Source organism: Anarrhichthys ocellatus, unplaced genomic scaffold (genome assembly GCF_004355925.1).
Source record: "Anarrhichthys ocellatus isolate YVR2014 unplaced genomic scaffold, GSC_Weel_1.0 scaffold30, whole genome shotgun sequence".
NCBI lineage: Eukaryota > Metazoa > Chordata > Actinopteri > Perciformes > Anarhichadidae > Anarrhichthys > Anarrhichthys ocellatus.
Window position 1 is genome coordinate 5,228,050 of NW_022280060.1, and position 25,834 is coordinate 5,253,883.

Here is a 25,834-nt window from a genome sequence, read left to right on the forward strand (position 1 = left end):
CCCCCCCCCCCCCCCCCCATCTTGCTCTTGGGTACGGTTTTCTCCCTTCCCCCCCCCTCTCGCCCATTTATTTCTTCACCAGCAGCAGAGCCCTTTGAGTCGTTGTACAGTAAGACCACAGCTTCACCATGCCAGTGTCAAGAGTAGCCGCAGCTCACTTTTCCCCACCGCTACAGAGGATGTAAAGCACTGAAGGGCTGCCGGTGTGTCAGCTGAATTTGGATTGATTGACAAACTTCTTTTGTATTGTTGATTGTCGAATATACAAATATTCTGTATTAATCTTTTGTATGGCAACAGTTGATGGCTTGTGGGACTTGTATTTTAATAAATGACCTGCTGTAGAGATTTCCAAACGGAGAAATCTAAACATATCACCTGCTTGCAAGTTCTAAAGTGGTTTTATTGAAGGTGACTGCAGCTACTTTGATTTAAAATCCCTTCGTCAACCTTACTCATGCATACATGTTCTCAGCAGAGGCCTTGCAATTACTTCCAATGTAATAAGATTTGTCAGTAGAGAGTGTGCCGGACAAATAGGCGTATAAGGAGTCCTTTTCACTATTAGGTAAGTGAGCGATCACTCTGAAGATCACTTTGTGAACAATGTCACAAACCAAAGAGGGTCCTCGTGACTAAAAGTTTTTCAACGCCTGAGAACTTTGATTTCGTATGCAAATTCATGAACAGTATATCAGCGTACTTAGTGTTTTGATTTTGTTTTTTCTTCATTCAGTGAGCTCCACTGAGTTGACCTTGTTTCCTCAACATACATTTCAATGTGCATCCCACACCGTGTCTCTCCCATGGGAGGAGGCGTATGCTGTGTAGGCCTGATAAATGCCAGAATCTCCATTATTGACGTTGAGAAGAAAAACAGTCGAAATGTATTCATGGGATGATATAGCATGGTTTATTATCTTTATAATACTGTATGTGTATTTTATTTCCCAAGATCATGATGGGGATGATTTGCTGGTGTTTCTTTTATCAAAAGCCTGAATCTCTGCAATGTCGATATGATATTCCAATCACATTGACTAATTTAAGTATTTTCTTTCTTTGTTGTTGGTCTGTACTTTCCCCTGAAGTGTATTTGGTTATGGTTTCACTGTACTATGTGTGGCACTCCGAGCTTTCTCTTGGGACACAACCAGCCGAGAGGCGTGCTGTTGGAAGAGACTTGGGTTGAAGTAATTTCTGTGATTCAACCCAATTAATTGTGGTAAAAAATAAATACTACCCAACATTGAATGAGACTTCAGACGAGTCAAGTAGTACAAAGGGTTTGAACATTTTAACCCAAGTCAGTGTTGGTCACATGGTGGTGTTACTTGCTAGCCTGCCGTCTTGCTAGAGCTCTTGTATTCTCTCTGCTTATGGCTGTCCTTTCTTTACCCCCCCCCTCCCCAAATGTGCATTTGTTCAGAGCAAAATGAATGTGTTGTCACTTGTATGTCTACAAAGCTATATTCAAAAATTACAGGAGTACTATTTTGCAGTCTTAATATACAAATTTTTGATTTATGTACATGACAAGGGAGAAGAGTCATTTTATTATAATATAAAAATGTGTTGGATATGGTTATAATGTATAAAAAGATTAAAATAAAACTTATTTGTCAATGTACTGTGAGGTGTTATTTATTTACGCAGCCATTGCTGTTCGCTATGTCGTCACTATACATCTATGTCGCTAACAGACTTACCAGAAATCGTTTTAACCATACAGACAACAATGAAGCAACAAATATGTAATTGTTTTACACTTTTTAGCTGTTTTAGAGTAGCTGCCACTTGTGAATTGTTCTGTAATGATTTACTTTATTTAGTTTATATGTTCATATGGTTGTAGTCAGGGCCCTAGATAACAGAGAACACTGAGGGCAATGCAATAACATAAAAAAAAGATTTCCCCCATTACAACGTTATTTATTATAGGTTTTAACAGCATGTAGAGAAATAACATTTATACAAATTATACTTTTTGATGGGGACTTGGTTGTATTGTATATCTATTGTTGTCTTTTCTGGACATTTAAATATTCAGACTCTCTAATGTGGATGGATTATTGAATGGGCCTACAAGGCACAGGCCCAGGGGCCCAAAGTGTCAGGGCCTTCACTTACACTCAACGACACATGTCAACCAGGAAGATACAAAAAACAACTACAAAGAGACACCAAAATACTATAAAGCAGACCAAAGCAGATACAAAGAGATGCAAAACAGCTACAAAGAGACCCACAAACAACTATGAAAAGGGGCACAACAACCACAAAATGACTACAAAAAGAAACAGAGCAACTTCGAAGAGATTCAAATGACTAGAAAAAGACCCAAAACAACTACAAAGAGACACAAAGCAACTTCAAAGTGACTCAAAATGACTATAAAACATCCACAGACAAGAAAATAACTTCATAAACACCAACACAATTACAGTGAGACAAAGCAACTACAAAGAGTGACTACTCAGAGACGCATAACGACCACAAAAAGGAACACAACTTCCATTGTCAAGAAAATAATAACAACAACAAAACAATTACAAAGTGACACAAAACAACAACAACGCCATACAAAATGACCACAAAGTGACCACGGAGAGATGCCTGACAACAACAACAACAGCAACAACAAAGAAACAAAGAAACAAAAAGAGGCTAAATAACTTTTGGGGTTCTTTTGCATGTCTGTGCCCAGGGGCCCAATGAAAACATGTGAGGATTATGAGACAATTGTCTCATAATCCTCACATGTTTTCATTCATAGCTACCTGGAGGACTTTGATATTTCTCTGAAATGTTTTACCCATAGACTCTTTGTAAGAAGCCTGTCAGTCGGTACTGGTCTCTGATTGGCTGACAGGTGTCTGACCGATTAACATGAAGAAAACTAAACTTCAGTAAACAAACAAAGTAGCTAGCGACAGTTTGAGAGATGGATTACCACGTGTTCTAACTTCAAACTGGGTAAGTGTTCATTTTAATACATATTCATAAAATATATTATCATTTATTTTTTACTCGAGCTCTCAGTTCAGCATCGAGCAGCTAACGTTAAATGAGTAACGTTAGCTTGCTAGCTTATACGAGGAAAGCGTGTTAAAGTTACCGTGAACTACAAAAAGTAACTGAACTTTAATGTCGACATTACAACATAAAGCTAACGTTACTTATGCTGCGAGCACCAGCCGTTTCCTACTGACGTCAGTACGCGTTACTTTGACTGTTTCAGACTTTGTTGGTGGGTCAAATGAAGACCTGAATCCAGGGATTCTTGCTAACTGCCTCCTTTTTTTTTTTTGGGCTCCACAGATGTGATGTCGGGTGTCTGGACTTGGAGAGGACCAGTTCATATTATACTGAAGAGACGACAGAGCATCATCTCAGCCATGGGCTCCATGGATGTGTAAAGAGGCCTCAACTCATTCTGACTGAGGCCAAAACTGAATAAGAAGGCAAGTTGTGTTAAATATTGTGTATTTATGTGACAGTGTATCCTGCGGTTTTCATTTCACTCAGGCTGCAACTTATCCACCTGCATTCCTCTTCACTTAGCCTGGCAAATTACAGCAAGTCGATGTGCACCATACCTTCACCTGCAATTCATGTGTGTTTTGTGAAGTTTAGAAAGCTGCCGTTTCCCTGTGCTTAAAAGCAGAGACGGTGCTTAACAGTGCCCTCTAAGGCAGAGGGTGTGTCACTACCTCGCCCTGCCAAATAGCCCCTTGATTCCTCTTGATGGTTGTCTGTGCAGTGCCAAGCCAGTGTCAAGCCCTGCTGCACTGTGGGACACGGCTCCCGTGAGACTGGTGCATGCAACGTTGTGTCAAGTATTGTTTTCAATAGTTTGTGCATGAAATACGTGACTTAACGGTGCTTTCAGATGGTGCAAAAAGAATCATCGAATACATCTTGTGCTCCATCCCACTCCGCGGTACAATGGCTGGCTCGCACTCACTGAGGGGGCGTGCGGGTGGGCGGTTTGGAAGTGGCGCAACATCAAGTGCAGTCGCTTTTAAATTCACACATGGGATCTTGCCATTTCCCACTGTGGATAAGACATTTGTCGACTTAGTAATGTCTACTCTGACGCCTCACCTGTTGGAGCTTGGCAGGTATTGTGTACAGAGAGTGGGCTGAGCCAGAAAGTGTATCAAGGGGGTTGCTGGCAGCCCCTACTGTATGTGCTGGAATGTGCCATGGCTTGCTATTGGGGTGGGACACCATGACCTCAGGCAATAGAAAGGGTGGGTGCGACTCGACTCGCATAGAAAAAGAAAGGAGCAGTGAGACACGAGGTGGGTGAGAATTGACAAGAGTTACAGTTCATTTACCCTTAAAGCAAACATCTGAGTGTCCACAGATGGGAGAAATTGGCAGACATGTACGGTAAAATGACAGAGTGGAAAGGCATGGGTTAATGATTTGTGTCATCTCTAAATGAGTTTATGACTTTGACAACTGTCCACTTTTGAGCGCAAAATAAATTTCCACTTCACTTTTGTTTCACAGAGGCAAGAGGGAGAGGAGACGGAGGGGGAATGCTGTTTCTTTAAGAGAGAGAGGGAGTGAGAGCGAGAGAGAGAGCGAGAGAGAGAGCGAGAGAGAGAGCGAGAGAGAGCGAGAGAGAGCGAGAGAGAGAGAGAGAGAGAGAGAGAGAAAGGGAGGGACCTCTTTGCCCTCCAGAAACCAGGAAGGGAATTGAGTTGATCTGCTGCTGCTTGGTTAGCGCATACGGGGCTTTAAGCTGCACAACAGTGAGAGGGAGAGGAGGAGAGGAGAGGGCTGAGCTAACCCACAACAAGCTTCACCACGGCCATCGCAGGTGAGCTAAAGGCACCCTGCCATCCCCCCCCCCCGCTGTCTGCCCTGGGCCTGACGACCAGAGGGGAGCAGGGCAGAGGAGGAGAGGAGAGAAGGAGGAATGAGGGAGGGGGGGCAGAAAGGAGAGCAGGGTGGGGGGGTTGGCCGGAGAAGAGAGGTGGGTCGCAGCAGTAGTCCCTACTCAAGGTTCCTCTTTTTTTTTCTTTTTTTTTTAAATCCTCCTAAAGTACTTCCTCTGTACTGCTCTTTACCTCTGTGGGGTCGTGAGATAAAGTTTATAGGATGTCTTCAAGGCATTAACTTTTCAGGCAGGTGGAAACACTTAAAGGAGGGGGGGCTGTCGAGAGGGGGTGGGGGGTGGGGGTTACTGAAGGAGTAACCAAAAATAATTATATTGGACAAGGTATCAGCAATGGCAACAACTTTTGCGAGACAGTGGCGATTGAAATGCTCAGTGCGGGGCAAGTTGTGTGTTGTGTGCGCAGGGCATGTTGTGGTGGCACCAGACTGTTTGGAATAGGAATAAGTCATAATTTAGGTCAGGAGTTTCTAAGTGTGTCGGAAATGTCACTGGAGTGTGAGCCAAAGAAAGAATCCACCGCTGATGTTACTGCTCTGGCAGTCGAGGCTGAAATGTCTTTGTTTTTTTTTTTTCATACGAAGCTCGGCCCTGTTTGATGGCTGGTCTGTACTTTAATACCTGGCAGTCTGCTAGCAACATACTGTAGTGTATAATTCAGCCCTGAGTGCTTACGTTAGAGCAGGCTTGGAGATAGTGGAGGTGGTGAGGGCAGAGAGAGCTGGGACTCGTAGTCCACAACGAGGGGCTGCAAAGCAGGTCGGATGATTTTCAGAACTCCATATCCCAGAGTGCCTTGCCCATGGCCATCCAGGAAAGGGAACAACTGCCAGCCTATCCCGACAAGGAGGTGTGGTGAGTGAGCAGCTGTCAAACCAATGAGAGCAGGGGATGCGGAGCCGAGTTGTGGGCTAAAACCGGAGGGGGGGCGGCGCTGGTGGTGGTGCTTGGGGGGGGGGGGGGGGGGGGGGGGGGTGTGGGGGGGGGGGGGGGTGAGGTGTCTGTTTGTGTGGGATCAGGCAAGGGCTTGCCTGTATGACTACGGCCACTCGCAAGTTTCCTGTCTGGTAAAGCGTGAGCCCTGCCCAGAGACGGAGGCAGCAGAGCTGGCCGGCAGGCAGGGGAGGCAAGTAGGGCCCAGGAAACATTTTCTGCCTATTTGGTAAGCACTCCAAAGACACACGCGCGCGCACACACACACACACACACACACTGTGACTGAGAGGACAAGAGAGGCAAGCGGAGGAAATAAATACCATAGCGTGTTGTGTGTGTATGTGTGTGTGTGTGTGAGAGAGAGAGATGGGGCTTGATAGAGTTCAGAGTTCTTGACCCACTTGCAGATAAAGGAGGGAATGGCAAATAGGTCAGAGTGTAAGGTGCTGCACACAACGCTGCTCAGAGGAAGAGTTTGTGTCGCAAAGTTTTTCCTCCACATCAGGCTAACTTTGTGTTGTGCATCAGTGTTGTCTCCATCTTAAGGCACAATATTCTTTGAATGCTTTTGTCTACTGCTGTGATTAAACGGCACTGCTGCTATTATTAGTAGAGGGACAAGATGAAGACAGTTGCACAGCCTGTGCTGCTGCTTCTTTTAGGGGGTGTTAAAGTAATTCCACTAAAACCACTGCATCAAGTGTTTGCTAGACTGTGGCAGAGCGATCGCGTTGACAGAGTACAGGTGAGGCGGTGAGTAACAGATTATTTGAGAAACCTCTTCCTGCCGAGGGGAAGAATATGTGGCACATCTTGTGACAACTGGTAGGGTATACGCTCCATCCATGCAACATTCAAATACAACGTAAGTCCTGCTAGCTATGCTGGAGAACTTGTGTACTTGATTGATTTAAATGTTTTTCAGCTGCTCACACCATGGTCAATCTCATGACATATTTCCCTCCCTGTCAACTTAACCCCTTTCCTTCCCAGCATATTGTTAAACGCAGATTCTAATCTCGCCCGTGCTGGTCGCGCTTGCTTGTGGCTTGTGGTTTAAAGACTTCACAGGAACCCTGACTGCCTTGCTCAATAACCAGATGCATATTTTTTGGCTTTCACATACTTGTTCAACCCGTTTTTTTTTTGTTTTTTTTGTTTTTTTTAAACGTGTGGGCACGGAGAGGGTACAAGAAGAGCACGACACATGAAGACGCCCAAATGCTGGGAAAGTGTTAGGAATGTTTCTCAGAAGGCGGTAGAAGAAAAGGTTCAATGTCACAGACAACATTAGTTGCATTAGTCCTCATTCTAGGCCACTTTCTAGTTGCTACTACAGAAGATTAGTATAGTTAGCTTAAGTAAATTCCAGCAAGAGGTTAAACTAGGACGCCGTTTGTGTGTGTGTGAGTGTGTAGGCATGCATGTGTGTGTGTGTGTGTGTGTGTGTGTGTGTGTGTGTGTGTGTGTGTTACCAACAATAGACTCCGGGGGAATTGCAGGGGACTTCAGTGGCTGTGGGCAGGTCCAAGACACCACCCATCAATTTGGCGGTGAGGCTGAATACAGTTTGATATTCCTGTATGTTTGTGCCTCCACCACTATGGCCTGAAACTAGCAGGTTCAGACAGACGGAGAGGACAGGTTGCGTGATGTCGCCGTGGCAGTTTGAGGCTTTTATTTTAGAGTGAAATGCTGGCTGTATACAAAACATGTAACGCTCATTACATTTGTTCAAAGTTTTGTTTATATGGTTAAATTATGCATCGGGGTCCATATGGTGGAATCAAAACTTAAGTTGTTTTGTACTTTTAAACCAAACATCATTTATGTGCTGCTGTTCTATCTTTAGATTTTAATTTGTAAAAACATTTGTTGAAACATTTTGAATCCCTTCATCTGCCTCTTCCTTGGTGAATGCAGCTTCACTTCCCCCCCCTAATGTTTGGTTCCCCTGGTCAGCTGCTCAGTGCACCACAGCTTCCAGCCTGGCAAGGCAGATAGACAGACCCCTCTCTGTTGTTTTTCTGTTGTTGTGCTGAAGTCTAGGGGGAGTAAAGGGGCTTCTTCTGTTCTCTTCTGGGACATTTATTATGGAGAGGCTAACACAACCTGATCAAATTAGAGGGTGAGAGGAAGAGGCTGGCATGTTTTTCAGATTGTGGGTAGAGCTACACTTGGATTTTGACACTTTTGGAGTTGGATGGTGTATTTTGGGGATATGTTAATTGAGGATTTTTACATTTTCAATATACTGTAAAAAAAGAGAATTAGTTTAAGGCATAACTGAATTGTCATAATGATGTTGAACACCGTTGTAGAGATGTACGAGAACTGGCCAACTGTGACCAATCTGTCTGCATGTTGATTTAGTGAACTGGTTTAGGATGAAGCGGCAGAGAAGACGGGTGGGTTGCATTGAAGTACGCCGAGACAAAGGGGAGGGTGGGTGGGTCTGCAAAGCTTTGCCTTCTCAGCAGTGGAAAGGGGAAGTGGGTGCTGTGGTGGGTTACTGCGCACAGTCTGAGACAGAGATGGAGCAACGATGAGATGAAAGCGACAGATGAGAGGAAGAGAGAGAGAGGGTCAGACAGAGAGGGGGGGGGGGGGAGAGAGAGCTGGTCATCTGATAACAGAGCGGGTTCTGTTACACGCCTGTCAAAGACTCCCAGGAAGTCCTCTGCTGCGCATGCACAGAGCGGCGCGGGGCACGATGGGCCTGCGGACCGACCGACTGGCCCGCCTGAGCGGAGGAGTTGACGCTGTGTCGGATTGTAAGCGCCGCTTCTGAAGCCATGTGTTAAATTCTGTTACGCTTCCTGGTTGGCAGCATGGCAGTGTCAGAGCGTGTTACTCAAGCTAAAAGGGACTCAGACCGTGGATGTGGTTTTGTTACACTGCAGCTTATGAAAGGCTACTGTCCCAAGACATGTCATAGGACTCGAGACTTCACAATGAAAAGACAGTAGTTGAACTGGCATGAAACTAAAACAGTGTTCAAGGTTATGGCTTTTATTGATATTATATTTACTTAACAAAAACTGACATTATGAAATGAATGAATTAGTTACACTGTTGTGTTTCTCTGCATGGAGTGACTAGATGAATAGAAATGCACGACACCATACAACAGTCTTGCATGAAATACTATCTTAATCAAAACGATCACTTTTTTGCTGAGATTACTCTTTTAGTTGTTTGTATCTTGTCTCAACTCTATTGTAATTCTTTGATGCTGTATATTTCAGCGGAGTGGCATTGAGCTACTTTACATGATCATATTGTGTTTCTGATATTTACATATGGAGGAGCACAGTATTACAGTATAATGCAATCCAACACCACAAATTACAGACTCAAAAATGACCGTAGAGTTTAATCACCATATTTCTGTTATTGTGTCAAAACCTAAGTTTGGTAAAAGTAGTAAGTCACAGCCGTTGCACTGGATTAAATAACGATGTGTTTTTTATTTGCTAGCCTGTGGCTGTACAGTTGGTCTGACTGAGACAAACAAGCAAGAAAACAAAATCCTGACACGGTTAGAACAGTGTGAGAGTTTCCACGAGTTATTACAGCAGCTACAGGTTTAATTTTTCTACTTCCTTTGCTATCTGGCAGCGCAAACATGGACCTTTTTATAACATCATAAAACCCCCTGGCTAGCTTCCTCGCATTAAACTTTGCTCAACTTGTGGGTGGTGACCTTCCCTCTTATGGAAGCAGGTCACACCAGGTAACAGAAGGAGAGTTTTTCATTGACATCTGAGCCGGATTCCTCGGCATCTATACTGAACGCTAAGGAGTTACGATTTGAGCTTGTGAGTTGTAACGCCCTGCCTCACCCACTACCTTTTCACTGGCATTGTGTCTGTGTTTTGGCTCCACTTCCTGGTTCGTTTTTTTTTTTTTTAGTAAAAGCTGCCAGGCCGAGACCAGTCCATGCAACTTCAGTTTTTATCAGTCACTTGCCCTCTTCCTGCTTCTCTTGCAATATGACCAATCAGGTTTCCTTCCACCACCGACACCAGCGAGTCACTTGGCAGTGGCCACTCTTCCAAGGAACTGCCACCCCCTCCCCATTCCGATTATCTTCCATTATCTTGGTCCAACCTTGAACCCCTCTTGACCCGAGTAGGTGATTCCCTCGCAGCAGGGTGGGGTCGGCAGGTTTTGTTGCCTCAAACACCAGTTGAGATAGTCAGTGAAATGATAAAGAAAGGGTCAGGACATGGAGAGCAAAGGGCCAACCAAATTCTTCAACTTCTTGTTTGATGTCCAGATTTTTCACTTGTTTTCAGTCCAGACTTTGCCTCTGTATTTCTGTAGCACTTAATTAAAACGCTTGCATGCATTAAGTTGAGTAAAACTGGGAGTATCCTGATATAATTGTTCTCTTGTAAAAGCAACAAGCTAATAACAATTCACATGGTGATATAAAATTAATAACTGCGCTGTATTTTAGTACACAAATGTGGCTCACCTGTGCTCCATCAACATTTAAGGTTTAAGGGATCAATGATTCAGTTATGTTTGCTCTGATTGCTCCCGTTTAAAGTTGGGTTTCTCACTAGTTATGAGTTCAATGTTTAATAAAATGAAGCCAAAGAGAGGATATTTACTTTTCAGTTCAGTAGGGTTGAATCAAAAGTTGTAGTATCCATTTAAATACCTGACTTTTGTTGATAGTCCGATACTAATTATCTACTTTTTGCTTTTCTAGACTTCAATAAACTAAAAAGTGTCAGTTAGGTATTTTTGTTTCTATCTAAGAAGCATCTGAGGTTACACAGGGTTAACAGTTTGTTTCTTTTGTATTTAGGAATGACTGGTATGAGTCAGCCAAAGACAGAGATACTCCCAGAGTGGAAATTCTGCAGTCCTTAGATGATACATCTCAGGCATTATGAAAACACTTTTACTAACTGCTGCCACAGCCTGATGCCAATGTGTTTGTCGGTGAATGACAAGAAAAATTGGGTGTGACTGTGTTGGCATGGATGGTAAGAACACACACAGCACCATCATCTGAAGTAACAGTAAACTGGTTTGCAGCAGACCGGTGTGGGTTGTTTTGTTCCTCAAGTGTGACTTCGATATTGCTGTGTGTAGATATATATGGGAGAGGGAGGGGGGGTGCAGGGACGTCACGGATGAGGTGGAGGTGAAGAGGGCGGAGAGGGGTTGGTCCTGTGTTAAAGCAGTCGTTTGACTTGCAAAGCAGGCCTGGGTGCTCTTCCAGTGAGCATTGAGAGAAGGAACCTTCCCTGGAAGTGGAGCGGCCAGGGACTCTGAAAGCTGCTGCACCGCGTTGTGTTGGGTTTGCGGGCCTCGTCACCCACAGGCATGAATTAGTGATAAGGAATGTTTTTAAGCCATGAGGAGGTGTCGGGATCAGGTTTGTTGCACTGTTTCCTCTCTCTCTCTCTTAGTGCTCTTTGCGGGGGTCATTTGGGGACAGAGTAGTTCCTCCGTGCGTCGTTTATGCGCGCGCGTGTGCGTGCGTGCGTGTGTGTGTGTGTGTGTGTTACTGTGTTTTATCTCCTCTCAGCTAAACGTCTTACCCGACAAAGCCGTGACCCAAGGTCAGCTATATGTACGGGGGATAACTCGCTACACAAGCTTGCAGCAAAGCTGGGTCTAGTGCAGGAGCTGTGTGTCTGTGTATAAGAGAAGAGCAGGTTGGCTCGGGTCTGGATGGGCTCACAGAGATCTATTTCCACCTGTGAAGGACGTGACCAGTAGCCAATGCGGTTACCCTATTGTCTTGCTTTTTCTTCCTTCTCCTCCCACTCTACTCTCCCTCTGCCTCGCTCTCCCTCCTGGGCCATCTCTCTTTGTCTCCCTCACCTCAGCATATTTAAATGAGGGCTTGGATCATAAAATTTGCCATGTATGACGGTCCGTTTTCATCAGGGCTTTGTGTGAGACGTTGGCAGTGTTTGCAGAGGCTTTGTGGTCAGCTGCCCATCAGAACTTAATTGAGTTAATGGGGACGTACAGTATGGAGCGAGAGACGGTGGAGCCGTTAAACATTTTACCATTAATTACCTGTGTTATTTGAATGAACAAACTTTGTCATAAAAACAGTCACTGACCCATTTGGAGGATCATGATGAGTTTGAACAAACGCCCGCTCTCCTCTCCACCTCTGTAGAGATGTGTTTTATGAAGGCTTTACCTTACTTTCACCCGTGGGCAGAGCCGACATGTTTGCCAGATCCCAAGGTGTGGAGATAGGCGTTTCTCTTTACAAGTATCGGAGGGGAGAAAAGGAGAGGTGAACACAGGTAACATAGAGGAGAGGCGGCCAGGTTAGGCAGGTTTGGTAGTGGGGTGTTGTGTACAAACATACCATGAGGGCTAATCTGAAGGAATGTCATTTGAAAGCCCCGCTCTTGTCGAGAGCAACGCACTCAATGCACCCTCCAAACCCCCCACCCCCCGGCCTCACCCCCTGCTGTGTCTCCCTGCCAGATGGAGAAGGGTGAAGGGGAGGGTTGGAGCGGTTGGATGTCCTACATGTGTGTGCTTATGTGCGTTTTGCGTGTTATTGACGTCTCCGTGATGTTACGGTATATTTGCTGTACTGTGCGTGTGCGAGTGTGTTAATGGAGCAATCGAGGATGACTTGTTCTGATGAAACCCCTCTCCCACTGCACAGGCTTCAGTCGATCGTTTTAATCCCCCCCCCCCCCCTACACGTGAGCGAGGGGACGGCCTTTCCTGAAACTTGGCACACAGTACAGGGTGGGGTAACCAGCTCAGACCGGATTGACAACCTCCCTTTTTAATACTGTTCCCTCGCAGCTTGTTGCGTGTCCTCTTCCTCCTCTTGTGGAGTTTTTCCACAGGGTCTGCTCTGGCAGCAGCCCCCCCCTCCCCCACCTTTTCCCTCCGCCTCCCTCCCTCCCCTCCCCAACTCTTGACTGACACAGAGTGAACAAGCTGCACAGTCCAGCTCCCAGCATGCACTCTGATCCCCGCTGCCCTATGCCTATCCGTCCTTCACGTCCTCTTATTTGGTTTCTTGCACGACTGGATGCACACACACACACACACACACACGTAAATACACGTAAATATAGGTGTGTACAAGGAAACCGCCACCTGCCTAGACAAATATAGCACATAAACAGCCTCACTTACTCATTCATCCACTCAGTGTTTTAATAACAGGCAACATGCCTGGCCAAATGATGCATTCACAATTGTGAGCCACCAGGAACTCTCATTATTGTACATTGTCACACTTGATGTAGTAAATCTGTAAATACACCTGTTGTGCCAGTCGATTTGCTTTAAAATCAGCTCCAAGCAGTTGTGATGTGCAGCACTGTAGCGTTGCTGTGTAGCATATCTCCAGTCACCTCGGACACACGCTCAAGGCTCTTGAGTCCAGAGAAATGTTTGAATTGTCTGTTTGTGTCACTATATTACGTGAGCTACGCTTTACAAAGAAGATTGATGCAGGGTTCAACATACGTGGCAAATAAAAAGTCTATACTGTGAAGTTAAATTTCAGCTCGGCACAAATTGATTAAATGTCTTAACTTTAATTAGTCCTTTTTGGGTATAAGTAAGAAATCATGGTGAAGGATTTTAAAGGCTGGGGTATAAAATCACGTATTTTCATTAAACTGTCAATGTGAAAAATCAGAAGAGACGTTTTTGCATTGCTAATATACTGAGTAATAAAAATCACTTGTTGGAGTGAATCATTGTAGATTTTATTTAGAGACTGAAAAAGTCTGTTCACAGTTCCCTTGAATGAAGGTCATAAGCATACGATATATAGGGTCGAGGAACAATACGTTTAACTCGTTATAGCGGTATCTCATTGTCATTTGCAGTTTGTCTGTGTTTTACAGATGTCGCCATGATTTTTTTTTTTTTGACTTTTGTCTTTTTTTCTTGAGTTGTGATGTCTTTGAAAGATCATCCATCAAAAGAGTGATTACCAACCATGTTTTACATCTGATCACAATACTAATTGGCATGCAACCTGATATGACCCACTTTGTAGATTTTGCTAAGATACTTCAGAGTCTATATGTGAGCATTCTGTCTATATATATATGACAGTGTATGCTACTATTGGTATGTTAGTATCTACGTGGTTCTTACGTATATGGTAACAGAGGGGCCCATTGTTTAGATATATAGAAAGACTTCATAAGAGAAGGGCCATTATATTTATTTATATATATATATATATATACACGGGTCTGTTTCCCGGCCGTGACGATAAAATCTTGGTTTGAAATCGATTGGGTTCAGTGTTCTTTTTAATCATCACAATTGATGTAAACCCTACACTTGTACTACTTAAGACTTAAAATTTGGTGTCCTCATGTTTTGTGTGTACTGTGTTGTGTTCAGGAGCATCCCGGTGTGACTGGTGAATCAATAAATCAATATTCCTCTCTCTTCCTTAATCCACATAAAGAATGTCATGAACTGATCTATTATTTCCTCTTCGTCTCTCCCCTCCATCCAACTCTTCTGCTCTCAGACAGGCAGACGGACAGACGGCAGGACGGATACACGGGTGGGGGCTGTGCTAGGCGGCTCGGCGGCAGGCTGGTGGAAGATGTCGTCAGGAGCCGGTGGGAGGGGTGGAAGGCGGCTCAGGGGGACGGCGAGCAGCGGCGGTGGTGGAGGTGGGAGGGGAGGGGCAGGAGAGGCAGAAGAAGGCCCCGTGGGGATCCCGTTCCCTGAGCACAGCGCAGACATCCTGGGCAGTCTGAACAAGCAGCGGCTCAGCGGCCTGCTGTGCGACGTGCTCCTGGTTGCAGAGGACCGGGAGTTCCCGGCTCACCGCTCCGTCCTGGCGTCCTGCAGCTCCTACTTCCACAAGCTCTTCACTTCGGGGGCCGCCGCGGACCAACAGAATGTCTACAACATCGACTTTGTGGCAGCAGAGGCTCTGGGAGCGTTGCTGGACTTTGCCTACACAGCTACATTGACTGTCAGTCACAGCAGTGTGGCCGACATCCTCGCTGCTGCTCGCCTCCTGGACTTCCCGCCTGTCAAGGACGTCTGTACGCACCTGCTGGACACCAAAGTGCTCTCCCCGCCGGTACAAGACCATTATAGATCTTTAAAGTCAAATTTAAGCTTTGAGATGACATTTGAGTTAGTGACACCATTGTCCATTGTAAGGGTTGAACGAATTTATAGCAAAGCACACACCATCTAAGAAGCAGTTCATGCTAAGATGATGTGTTTTGGAATGGGGTGTCTAAGCATCATGCCACCCCCCTCATTAAATAGCCAGCATAGTCAAGCTTACATCATGGCCTTTATCAGTCTCTCTCACCATGCCAAACACACGCCCACAGCCTTTGGGTTCAACACTTACTCATTCTGAGCCAATAGCGTGTGTGGAAGGACGGCATGTGATTCCACTAACTCAGGACACAGCATATCGCAGCTACACTTCAGCGTGATCAAGCGTAGCTGTGAGATGCACATGCATGTGCTCATGGGTATAATAAACCCCTGGGTGTGCATCCAGGATACCCAGATAGGGATCTGCCTATGCTGATAGACCTTACAGTTGTAGATTTCCAGTCAGCCTTCACCTTAGCTGATGTGCTTTTTTAATTATAGTGTTTTTCATTTCTGCCTGTACTTCTGTCTTTCTCTTTGTCTTCCCCTTTTAGTTTTCACTGACTTTTAAATGCCTCCTGCACTCACTCTCTTTGTTCCCCCATCATGTTTCACTAGGCGGGCAGTGAGCGAAGAGATGAAGATGAAGATGAGGAGGGGAAGAGCAGAGGAGGCAGGGAGCAGGGGAACCGAGTGCGGGCCCGGGAGTACCTGGAGTACTTCCAGAGAGGGGCGCACTGGAGCAGCAGCTGCAGCACGCCAGAGCTCAGGGACCTGCCCACGCACCTGCACTTTAACCACGGTAATGGCGGGATCCCCAGCAACGGGGCTCCTGCTGGCCCCGGTGAGTACTACTCCCCCCTGGCCCTCGCCTTGGCCCAGGCCCCCACACAGGAGCTCGAGGACGAGGATGAGGATGAGGAGGAAGATGAGGACGGGGAGGTGGTGCAGGGGAACGGAGCGAGCCTGGTGTCGTCTTACTTCCCTTCGTCCCAGAACGGGCACTTCTACCTCCCCCCGGAGTCTCGGCTGGGGCAGGAGACAGAGGTGGAGGATGGAAGTAGGGAGGCGACGGCGAGGGAGAGGGGTTCTGCCAGTGCCCTCCTGCAGCAGATGATGGACTCCATCGAGAGGCAGAAGGACCGTGCAACAACCGGGGTGGAACAGGGAGATGGGGACGACCCCGACATGGAATTTTACTTGAATTATTTTAACAGCACTCAGAACGAGGATCCAGCTTCTGCGGCTGTGACAGAGGGAGTGCCGCCGCTCTGGTTGTCACGGGGCAGAACAGGCCAAGACAGAGGAGGAGGAGGAGGAGGAGGAGGAGGAGAGGGGGGAGTGGGAGAGAGAGGCAGCGGGGTTGGAGGAGGAGGAGGAGGAGGAGGTGGGGGCGGCGGCGGCGGCGGCGGCGAGAGGAAGATGCGCTCTAAGGCCTTCCAGAAATGCCCCATATGCTCCAAGGTCATTCAAGGAGCAGGCAAGCTACCCCGCCACATCCGAACGCACACGGGAGAGAAACCTTACGAATGCGCCATCTGCAAAGTGCGCTTTACCAGGTAAGCCCAATTAATGAAGTGACTCCCCCATGTCACATGTACTAATAGTCTTGGAGTTGGCACTGCAGACAAATGTCCCAGCAGAGGGAAACACCACAGCCAGGAGTATTAGCGCTAACCAACTTAGCTTTGCATTAAGGAGGCAGCGCAGTGAATCTAAATGTTTACCTTGGCCGTGGGCTGACAGAGTATCCCCTGACCAGGCTTTTTCAATGTCACACTGTAGCCAAATGCTGATCAAAATGGCATGTAGAATATTCCTGCTGAGAGAGGGGGGGTCGGATTATAAAAGTTATAAAGGTTTTTTTTATTGGGACAGCCTTCATAGCAAAGTCCTGGAAATGGAACATAGGGGTCCTATAAAAGAAGTCCGTGCCATGGCGGTGTTATCTAGTGGAGGGCTGCTATAAAGCTCTGTGTTCTGATACAGAGGGGGATTACAGGTCCTGGATGGTACTCTGTGTGCTCCAAAGCAATAATTTGAACTTTTGATCTCTGGTTATGTTGATTATTGCCCACGGCAGAGCAGTTACACCACCACCACCCTCCTCTCTCCCTCTCACTCCTTTACCTCTCTAATGAAATCTGCCATGTGCCACTCAGTAAAATGTGGCTGGTCTACAGCAGTGAGCTGTGGTTTCCCTGTATTTGGGAGTCCTGCCCTTTCCTTGAAATAATTCAATTAATTAATTAACCAGTGGACTTGTGCTGGAAATGGATGCAGTAGGCTAGAAATACCCAGAACCTCTGCTGGCATGGCAGGTAGGGAAGACCAATCTGAATTTGCCTTCCAGCTAAATTTGTTCGGCAGTGGGAAGGGGGTATTGTAATCTTAATCCTGTTTGATCAGGGTTAAGAGTGTGCCTCGCACGGTAATAAATCACTCCTGTCCTTTAAATAATTCACCTCTGTCAGTGTGCCACTCTTTTCCAAGGCTTCGGCCCCGTGTGTTTCTCCTCACTAAATGTTTCTTTGTTATTTTTTTTACATTTGGGGCATCGTTTGTTCGGACCGGGATGGGTTGCAGCCGGCGTATTTGTTGCTTGTATGACAGCTAATCCACTTACATGGCATGTGTGTGTGTTTTCAAATAGACTTGTCTTATGCTTGTTTGTTTAGGAGCCCTCTGCCCCGAGTGCAAAAGGGTTAAAGAGCTCGAGAGATAGTGGGAGGAGTGGGGGGTACGAGGACAAGAGTCAGATGAGTGCTAAGGCAGCCTGATAAAGTCTGGTGTACCATCGCAGAGTAAAGAAATGTTCCAGGATGTCATGAGATGAAGTTGAAGTCACAGTTTGGTCTTGGTTTAAGTGGAATTGATGCTTTTTGGAAAATAAGTCTTCTATACGAGCTATTTGATAATCTTTGAAGTGACAACTGCTCTAATGCAAAATTCTATCAGCTTACAGCTCGTGGGGATAGAAGCAGGCTGTGAAATTGATGACGCTTTACAGACTCATCTATATTTCAGTACGACTCGACGTTAAACGTCAAGTTTTCAAAATGATTTTGGAACTGTTTGGCTCGAAGTCCTCATTTTCGATTCACAAAACTTTTTGTCATCCGTCAATTGTTTTTACGGCGACGTCCTCAAAGTTAACCGAAATCGTAAAAGTGGCAACTGACACAGTGCACATTGAGCTTTCTCGTCAGTCCACAGTTGCGCTCTTGTGTGCAGTTACACGGATAAAGATGTGAGCTTTATGGCTTCTCCTCAGTTGGCCCGGCTGCCCTCACAGAATAATCTCATTGGAAGAGATCCAAAAGATGGCCGTTTTAATAGGAACTAAAACCATCCAAAGCATATTAAGCTGACCACTGTACATATGAGAGTTAATAATGTGTTTCAAGTTAATTATATATTTGTACATGATGTTACTTGGCTTGATTAGTAGCCGAAAACCTGAAGCTGGCTGTTTGTGCTGAGTGGTGTGGGTTGATCGTGTATTTCTTTTGTCTGTGTATTCTGTCTGTGATTTTGTTTACTTTTCTTTCTTCCAGGCAGGACAAGCTCAAGGTTCATATGCGGAAGCATACAGGAGAGAAGCCTTACCTTTGTACGCAATGTGGAGCCGCCTTTGCTCACAACTACGACCTGAAGAACCACATGCGCGTGCACACTGGCCTGCGCCCCTATCAGTGCTCAAGCTGCTTTAAGACTTTCGTGCGCTCGGATCACCTGCACCGCCACCTCAAGAAGGACGGCTGCAACGGCATCCCCTCTCGTCGAGGCCGAAAGCCTCGGGTGCGGGAGCAGGGGCACCTCGACGCCCCCCTGGGCCTGCTGAGCCCCGGTTCCGAAACGGGGCCCCCCGGGCCTCGTACCATCAGGGGGCGGCGGCGCTTGGATGCGTCCTCGGCGCCGGAGCTGGAGGGGGCTGCTGGAGCCCATGCACACAGTCCTCAGCTGCAGGATTTTGCAGGGGAGGCAGGGCCCTGAGACTGCAGGGGCGACAAGGACACTGCTGGACACCATAGTCAATCTGCACCGCCTGTGAGACAGGCCAGTGAACAGAGAGGAGAAAGAACACACAAAGGCAAACTTTAAAACAACAACTAACTATTCCTCTATAAACCAAATCAGGGTGTCACAAAAAATCTAATCTTTATATTTCTTTTTCCTTTTTTGTTTAGGAAATGGAGTAGACTTGCAAGCACTTGAGTCGATTTATCTGTTGAAGAGCAAAGAACGCTTCAAATCATGTACCCATGACGTCCACTTTCTGGGCCATTTCTTTCTTTATAATATATTAGGGGTTTTATACATTGGCATATGTGCTTAGGCAAATGTATGATAGATACAAAGAAACGCGGAGCAACTATGCAGTTGATTTAGATTTTTATTGGTTTTGTCCTCACAGCCTTCAAGCTCTAAGCAAGGTGTCTATCAAGCACCTTCTGGCTGCTGTACGGGTGAAGCGAGGACAAATCCTCCCAGTGAAAAACAACTCTTTTTCTATTCTTTTGCAGGTCTGAAATGTACAGTTACCATAGAAACAACATTGCCACAACATGGCATATGCAAGTAAACCTCACCACAATTTTGATGCAACAGTTTTTTCTCTCTCTCTAAATGTTCCAGAAAGAATCAGACGAGGGTTTGATTGAAGTGTTACTTACTCTATAAAATGCATCTATGGTTTTGTCTTATTGAAAAACAAAAAACTAATTCACGTCGAGTCAAATCCACTTTACTGGGCTCTTCAGTCACAGGACTCTGGGAACATGAGGGGTGGAGGGTTTGTGTTTCTAAAGCACTACCATCGTCGATGTACCTGTTGGCTTTGACTACGTTGCCTCTTAACCCTCTCAGCCCTGCTAATTTCAGCTTTTTTTTTTTTTTTGTTGTTTTTCCCTTTTTGATTCTGTCTTAATTTTTTTTTTTTTGTCGTCGTTCCTTTTTGTTGACTGCTTCGGGTACTTGACACTTTATAATTGTATACATGTATATACAGCAGGTGGTGATATGACATTGGTCCCCTCTTAATGCTGAGGTGTACTTACCAATCGGGTTCTCTCCTCTTAGGCTTGATGTCATATTTCTCACAGAGTGAAGCTTGTGGGTGAACGAAAAGAAAAAAAACCCTGTGAGTGTTTCGATGAGAAAAAACAAACAAAAAAAACATTGAATCACCCATATGTCCTAAACTTAACACTTAACTTGTACAGTTCCTACCCAAAGGAGGAGGAGGAGGTCGAATGAATGAATGTGCTTAACTTTGTGCAGTTTTTTCGGAATCTGTCCTTGTGTGACAAGGCGCGGGTAGCATTTAACCAACCGCAGGTTAAAGGAATGGCAGGGAGCCCGAGTGAGAGAATGACAAAGAGTACGCAGAAGAGATGGATGAGCACCTTTTTTTTTTTTCTACGTTTGCACAGCTTTACTAAAGATATCCAACAGCGGGAGAGAGAGGTATATTTAAAGGAAGTGGGCTGGTGTTTGGGGGGGGGGGGGGAGTGAGAGGAGGTTTATGTATCATGCTTATTCCAATCTTTTTTGCCCTAGGGACCACACAACCGTGAGGCAACCTGTACGATGAAGAGAGCAATAAATACCTGTCCAAGTTGGGAGGCCAAATAGGAGCGCAGCTGCAGCTGGTTGATGGGGGAGGGGAACAAGGGAAGGGGAGGGGGATCTCACAATGTCTGTTGCATTCCAAAAAATAATCTCCCCCAGCTCAGCCACGTTTCCAGGCAGGAGGGGATCAAATCAGGCCTTTTCTCTCCCTCTGTAGTCCTCTAATGCCCCCGAACTAGCCTGGAGGGGATATTATTATATTAGAGCCTGGTGTTACTGTGGGTGGGACGCCTGGTGCTGGCAGTTTAGTGTGCGAGTGTGTTTGTGTGTGCATGCGTGTGTGTGTGTGCGTGGCAGCCGGGGTCGCTCTGGCCACATCATCACTGTGTGAGTCAGCCACGGCCTGTTCAAACATGCACCCTGAGCTGCCAGCCCCAATGCACTTTCTCTGTCTTTCACACACACGTACACACACACATACAAACATACACACACACACACACTCTGCTCACTGGGTCCAGGTATCCTGTAGAGAAGGGGGGGAAAACACCAGAGCTGATCTATCCGTTTGAATGTTGTAAAAGACTGTGACTCTGGATTTGTAAGTCTTTCCAAGTTGTGTTATTGTGCAAAACTAGCACATTTTGAGTCGAGAGACCCTCCCCACCCCATTGCACCCTGTAGTATTTGCAGTTGAGCTGTAGTTTGACTATCAGTCCGTTGCATCTTAATTGGATAGAGCCAGGTTATGAATGCACTTTGTTATTGAGGAGGACACTTTTGTCAACGAAACGGGTACTTTGAAACAAACCAGTTGCAAATGAGATCAGTCCTTTCTTCTGTCCGTGGTGGTGAAGTTGAACTCCTCCACTGGTTCTGTTCAGGTTTTGAAGACAAGCTGCCAAAAAAAAAAAAAAAAAAAAATCATCAGAAAACTGAAATATTCACTACTTCAGGTCTCTAAGAGAGGCTCCGATACGAACACGTTTGGGTTTGTCACCTTGAGAAAAGACTAAATGGATCCATGTAACTGATAGAACTTGAAGTTAGTTGTTGCTGGAATGTAGAGATTGTGTCTTAAATGTAGAAGGAGGAGACAGACAAGAAGAAGAAGATAGGACACTGTGTGTGTGTCTTCATGTCTTCTTTATGTGCATGTGTTGCTGGCTGGCGGGCTGGAGGGTCTCAGGACAAGCTTGGATAAACAAACTTTGCGTCTGCCCCATCTGTTCACCAGCTACTCTCATAACTACAGGTGTTCTCCGAGGAACCACAGTGATAATAGGTCCGCGGCACCACACGAGCAGAAATACCATATTGTAAAACAACTCATTGGACAGTTGCTTGTTTACTTCACGGCTCTCTCGGTGCAGATTTGCATAACTCTTTGTTTACCCTTGTTGGTCGTTGTCAGGGGTTGGCTTAGGTCTTGAGAGTTTCAGTTTCTATTTTTGCTCCTCTGTTGTGATAAAGATGGCGGTTTATTAATGCACAGTTTGACGCTCACAGGGAGACCAATGCAAGCTGGGAATGTGCTCTTTATGCTTAAACCAATTTTGTCTTGATGTGGCAGAAGGTAAGACCTGTTAGCCATCTTAAACTCTTTTTGGACCTTAATATCTTCCCCAAAAGTCTTATGTTTGTTAATTAACCAAAGCTTTTTTTGCCCTCAATCTTAGTCGACGGTAGAGATGTTGATAGTGTGTCTATAATTTATCCAGACTGGGCCTACCTGACTTAAAACCACACACAGATGTCCTCCTCTTGAATACATATGCAGACATGTGTGTGTGAAATTATACAGATATTAACTTTGCTTTCTCTCGCTCTTTGTATCCTTGTAGACAATAGAATCATAGGTTTAAGGAGGTAGAGGTTTTTTTCTGTCCGTCTACACTCTTTCTTAAAATAACGTGTTGTGCTACAATTGTTTTCTAACAATCTTGTGTGTGCGTGTGTGTGTGTGTGTGTGTGCGTGCGTGCGTGCGTGCGTGTGTGCGTGCGTGGGTTGGGGGGGTCATGGTTTTGGGTTGCTGTGCCAGGAGGGTGGGGGAAATGGGTGCTTGGGTGGGGTTATGGATATAAAGCCTGATAGCACTGGAAATGGTGCTTTAGCTGAGAGAGCAAAAGTTTGCACTAATGTTTAATGTCCTTGTCCTGCTTATGGGAGAATGGCAGGAGACCTCAGAAAGGCCTGCGAGTTTCCATGAGCACAGAGCAGTGTGGTTAATACTCAACGGTCTCTAAAAGAGTCCATCCAACCCCTCCATAGATATAATCATGTACAGTATATCAAGAAATATACAGACGTCCAACAACAACAAATACCAAAGGAGAAGAAATGGCTTGCGTTAAAGTCATTGGACATTTTAAGCTACCAATCTCACGTTGGATTAATAGAGTTTTATTAAGTCTGAAGGCTCTTGAAAAGAGATCTTTTGATGGACAATGGTGTGATAACTGCAAATTGTATTTGCTCTTCTTGTAAAGAAATATTCCAAATATACAACATTTAGGCACTTGGAACGTAGCAAAGCCTCCGAAACCTGTTGAAACATTTAGATTTTGTCCTCGTTCGATGGCCGAGGTGCGTCTGTGTGCAGGTGCCAGAGATATTAAATCCAGTTATTGAAATTCTAGATGATGATGGGATTTTGTCAACGTTTGTCTCCTATTAAGTCAACTGATGAATGATGATATGAAATGATAATGAAAACTGTTGGTATTGTTGAACACTGTTATTTTCATCATTTGCCGAGCTGGATGGATTCAGTTTACTTTCTGAAAAGGTTTAATTGAATTTAAATGTTCTCTAGTTGAAGCAGACTGGGACTCTGTGGCCTTGTCTGAGCAGCACTAAGCTTCTTTTTATTTCTTTTTTGTTTTAATGTTTCCAGACACTTGTATTGTGCAGTGTGGGGCTGAGGCTCACTCCCACCAGGTGGACAACACAAACATCAAGGGCCACAGTGTGCCTTACGTGGGCAGGAACTGACAAAGCTCACTTCTCTTTATTTATTTATTTCACCATGAACACTTTTCTTTCCATATTTTAAAAATTAATTGTAAAAGCTGATTGGCTTGGTACTAAAATAAAAGGATAATTTAGCGGTTTAAGCTTTACTTGAATGAATTTATGATAATGTGTCTGTACGAGCCACTACTTCAGAGCTTTTGTCTCTCTCTGGATCCACTGGTGTGTCCCCAGCCTCAGCCCCAGACCAAGGTTACTCTGACCCAGGCTACACGGAGACGGTCTCACAACTTCATTGCAAGAGTTTTCCAGATTGACCTTGATATGTTTTGTTTTGTTTTCCTTTCCTATGCTGTTATCAAAGAGCTTTGGTGAATCTATCTGAGAAGGCCATAAAACAAAGACGACCAACAACTATGATAACAATTGTAACTGTAAATAATCAAGCGAAGCAGGACGGGGTGACTGTTAATACGCAGATTGGTGGCAGCAGACTATTTGCTTTGCTTCCTCATTTTCCTGCACACCTGAATTTCTTCTTCTTTTTTTTTGTGCGTTTTCCATCAGGCTCTTGATGCACAGCAAGCTGAGCGCAGCATATGCAGTACGGCAGTATGCGCAGCGTGGCTCTGGCACTTACACAGACAGCCCTGGGTCCTTCAGAGAGGCAGGCTGCTGTCTATTGGCTGCTCTCAGCCAAGTGGGGACAGTTTGCACTTGGAGTCTCTCTCAGTCTCTGGGGAGGCAAAAGGTTGGCAATGCAGGGAGGAGGATTAAATACGGGTGGTAGGGGAAAGCTGGATGTTGTTTTTCAGGGATAGAAAGCCCAGCTGATCCAGGTGACTCTTCACTGAGCCACGGTTCAGCGCTGGTCCTCTAAGCTGGTAGGAATTGCATGGCCACAATATGATAAGAATTGTAATACAAAGGAGGTCGCCACAGATTTTGACCTCTTTTGTCTCAATGTAAGTACTACTCAGGTGGAAAATACACTGCTATGCATTGGGTTTCAATGTCTGCTAGGTTTGTGGTATATCAGCCACCAAGTTACTTCTCCGTATTCGCCTTTCTCGCTCGTACCAATATTTAACATAATAGCTCCCAGAAAGATGAAAGCAGGAACAGTTCCCTCGTTGTAAAGTGGCTGCGACCGGCCTATTTCACCATCTGATATTGATCCAGTGAATTGTTTGTTGGAGGGAAGGAAGCCACTGGAGATTCAGTCTTATTAGTCAGACTGTAACATTTTTGAAAGGAGATGGGGTTGGGGGGGGGGTGTATGTTCTCTTACTCTCTTCTCCCATTGCTCTCCCTCTCTCCGGACTCAGAGTCTACATCTTTGGCCTTTGATCAAAGATCACACACCCTCAGCAGGGGAGTCGGCAGGAGAGAACAGGAGGGAGAGGGAATCGGTTGATGTGCGGAGGGAGACACGGCTGTCAGTTTTCAGTCACCTAAACTAATTTAGGATACATTCCATAACTTCATACTGTGATTCCCACTTTGGAGTTGTTGGCACGGTGTAAAGGATGCAGACGGCCGGAGGAAATGGTCAACTTTTTGCAGTTGGCTGTTTTAAGTCAGCCCGTCGAGCCTGGCTAACCCTCCACTGTGTGACAGACAGACATGTAGACAGACGGTTTAAAAGGCCCCCCCCCCCCCCGGCGGACCGCTATCCAATTTTTTTTATTAATTAATTATTATTGTTTTTTTTTTTGTTTTGTTTTTTTTCAGCTTCTGCGATTGTAACAAAAGCACTTTTGCAAAAGGCCATCCTGAATATTGTGTGCTTTTATTTTATGATTGTCACTATTGTTATTATTTTTGTTGTTCCTGTTGATGTTTCTATTTGTTTTCTCAGTGCAGCAGATCATTTATTTAAATACAAAAACAACAAAACAATTTGATGAACTTGAAGGTTCCACCTCATCTGGACATAAACACATCTCTGTTATATTGCCACCATACCCGTTATATGCAGCTTGTTGCATAGTCACACAAAGGTGGTGGTGGGGGGGGGGCACTGGACAGACCTCCCTTTACTTGCTCTCTGCTTACTGTCTCAGATCTTGTTGGGAGAAAGGTCATTTGATCTCATTTTGGGAGACTTCTTTTCTTGAAAAAGAAACCTGTATAACAGTTGCAAAGCTTTCTGAGAAGGCTCGCTGTGCTGAATGTTAAACACGCAGTGTTGTATCCACTGCAGAATCTGTTTTTTTGTTTGTCTGCAATAACGCCCTGTTTGTAGTTAAAGGCTGGATCTGGTATCCATGTAGAGCTTTAATGATTATGAAAGACAGATGAAATGGCCAAACGACCATCAT

General features: G+C 45.3%; 1 protein-coding gene across 1 annotated transcript; it reads left to right on the forward strand.

The window, feature by feature from the left end:
- Positions 1–8,458: 8,458 nt before the first annotated feature.
- zbtb7a (zinc finger and BTB domain containing 7a) lies at positions 8,459–21,433 on the forward strand. The gene is made up of 4 exons (XM_031864027.1): positions 8,459–11,246; positions 14,364–14,930; positions 15,581–16,521; positions 18,520–21,433. Exons 1-4 carry the CDS (start codon positions 11,226–11,228, stop codon positions 18,956–18,958), a joined length of 1,968 nt encoding a protein of 655 aa, XP_031719887.1. The 5' UTR covers positions 8,459–11,225; the 3' UTR covers positions 18,959–21,433.
- The last annotated feature ends 4,401 nt before the right edge of the window (positions 21,434–25,834 follow it).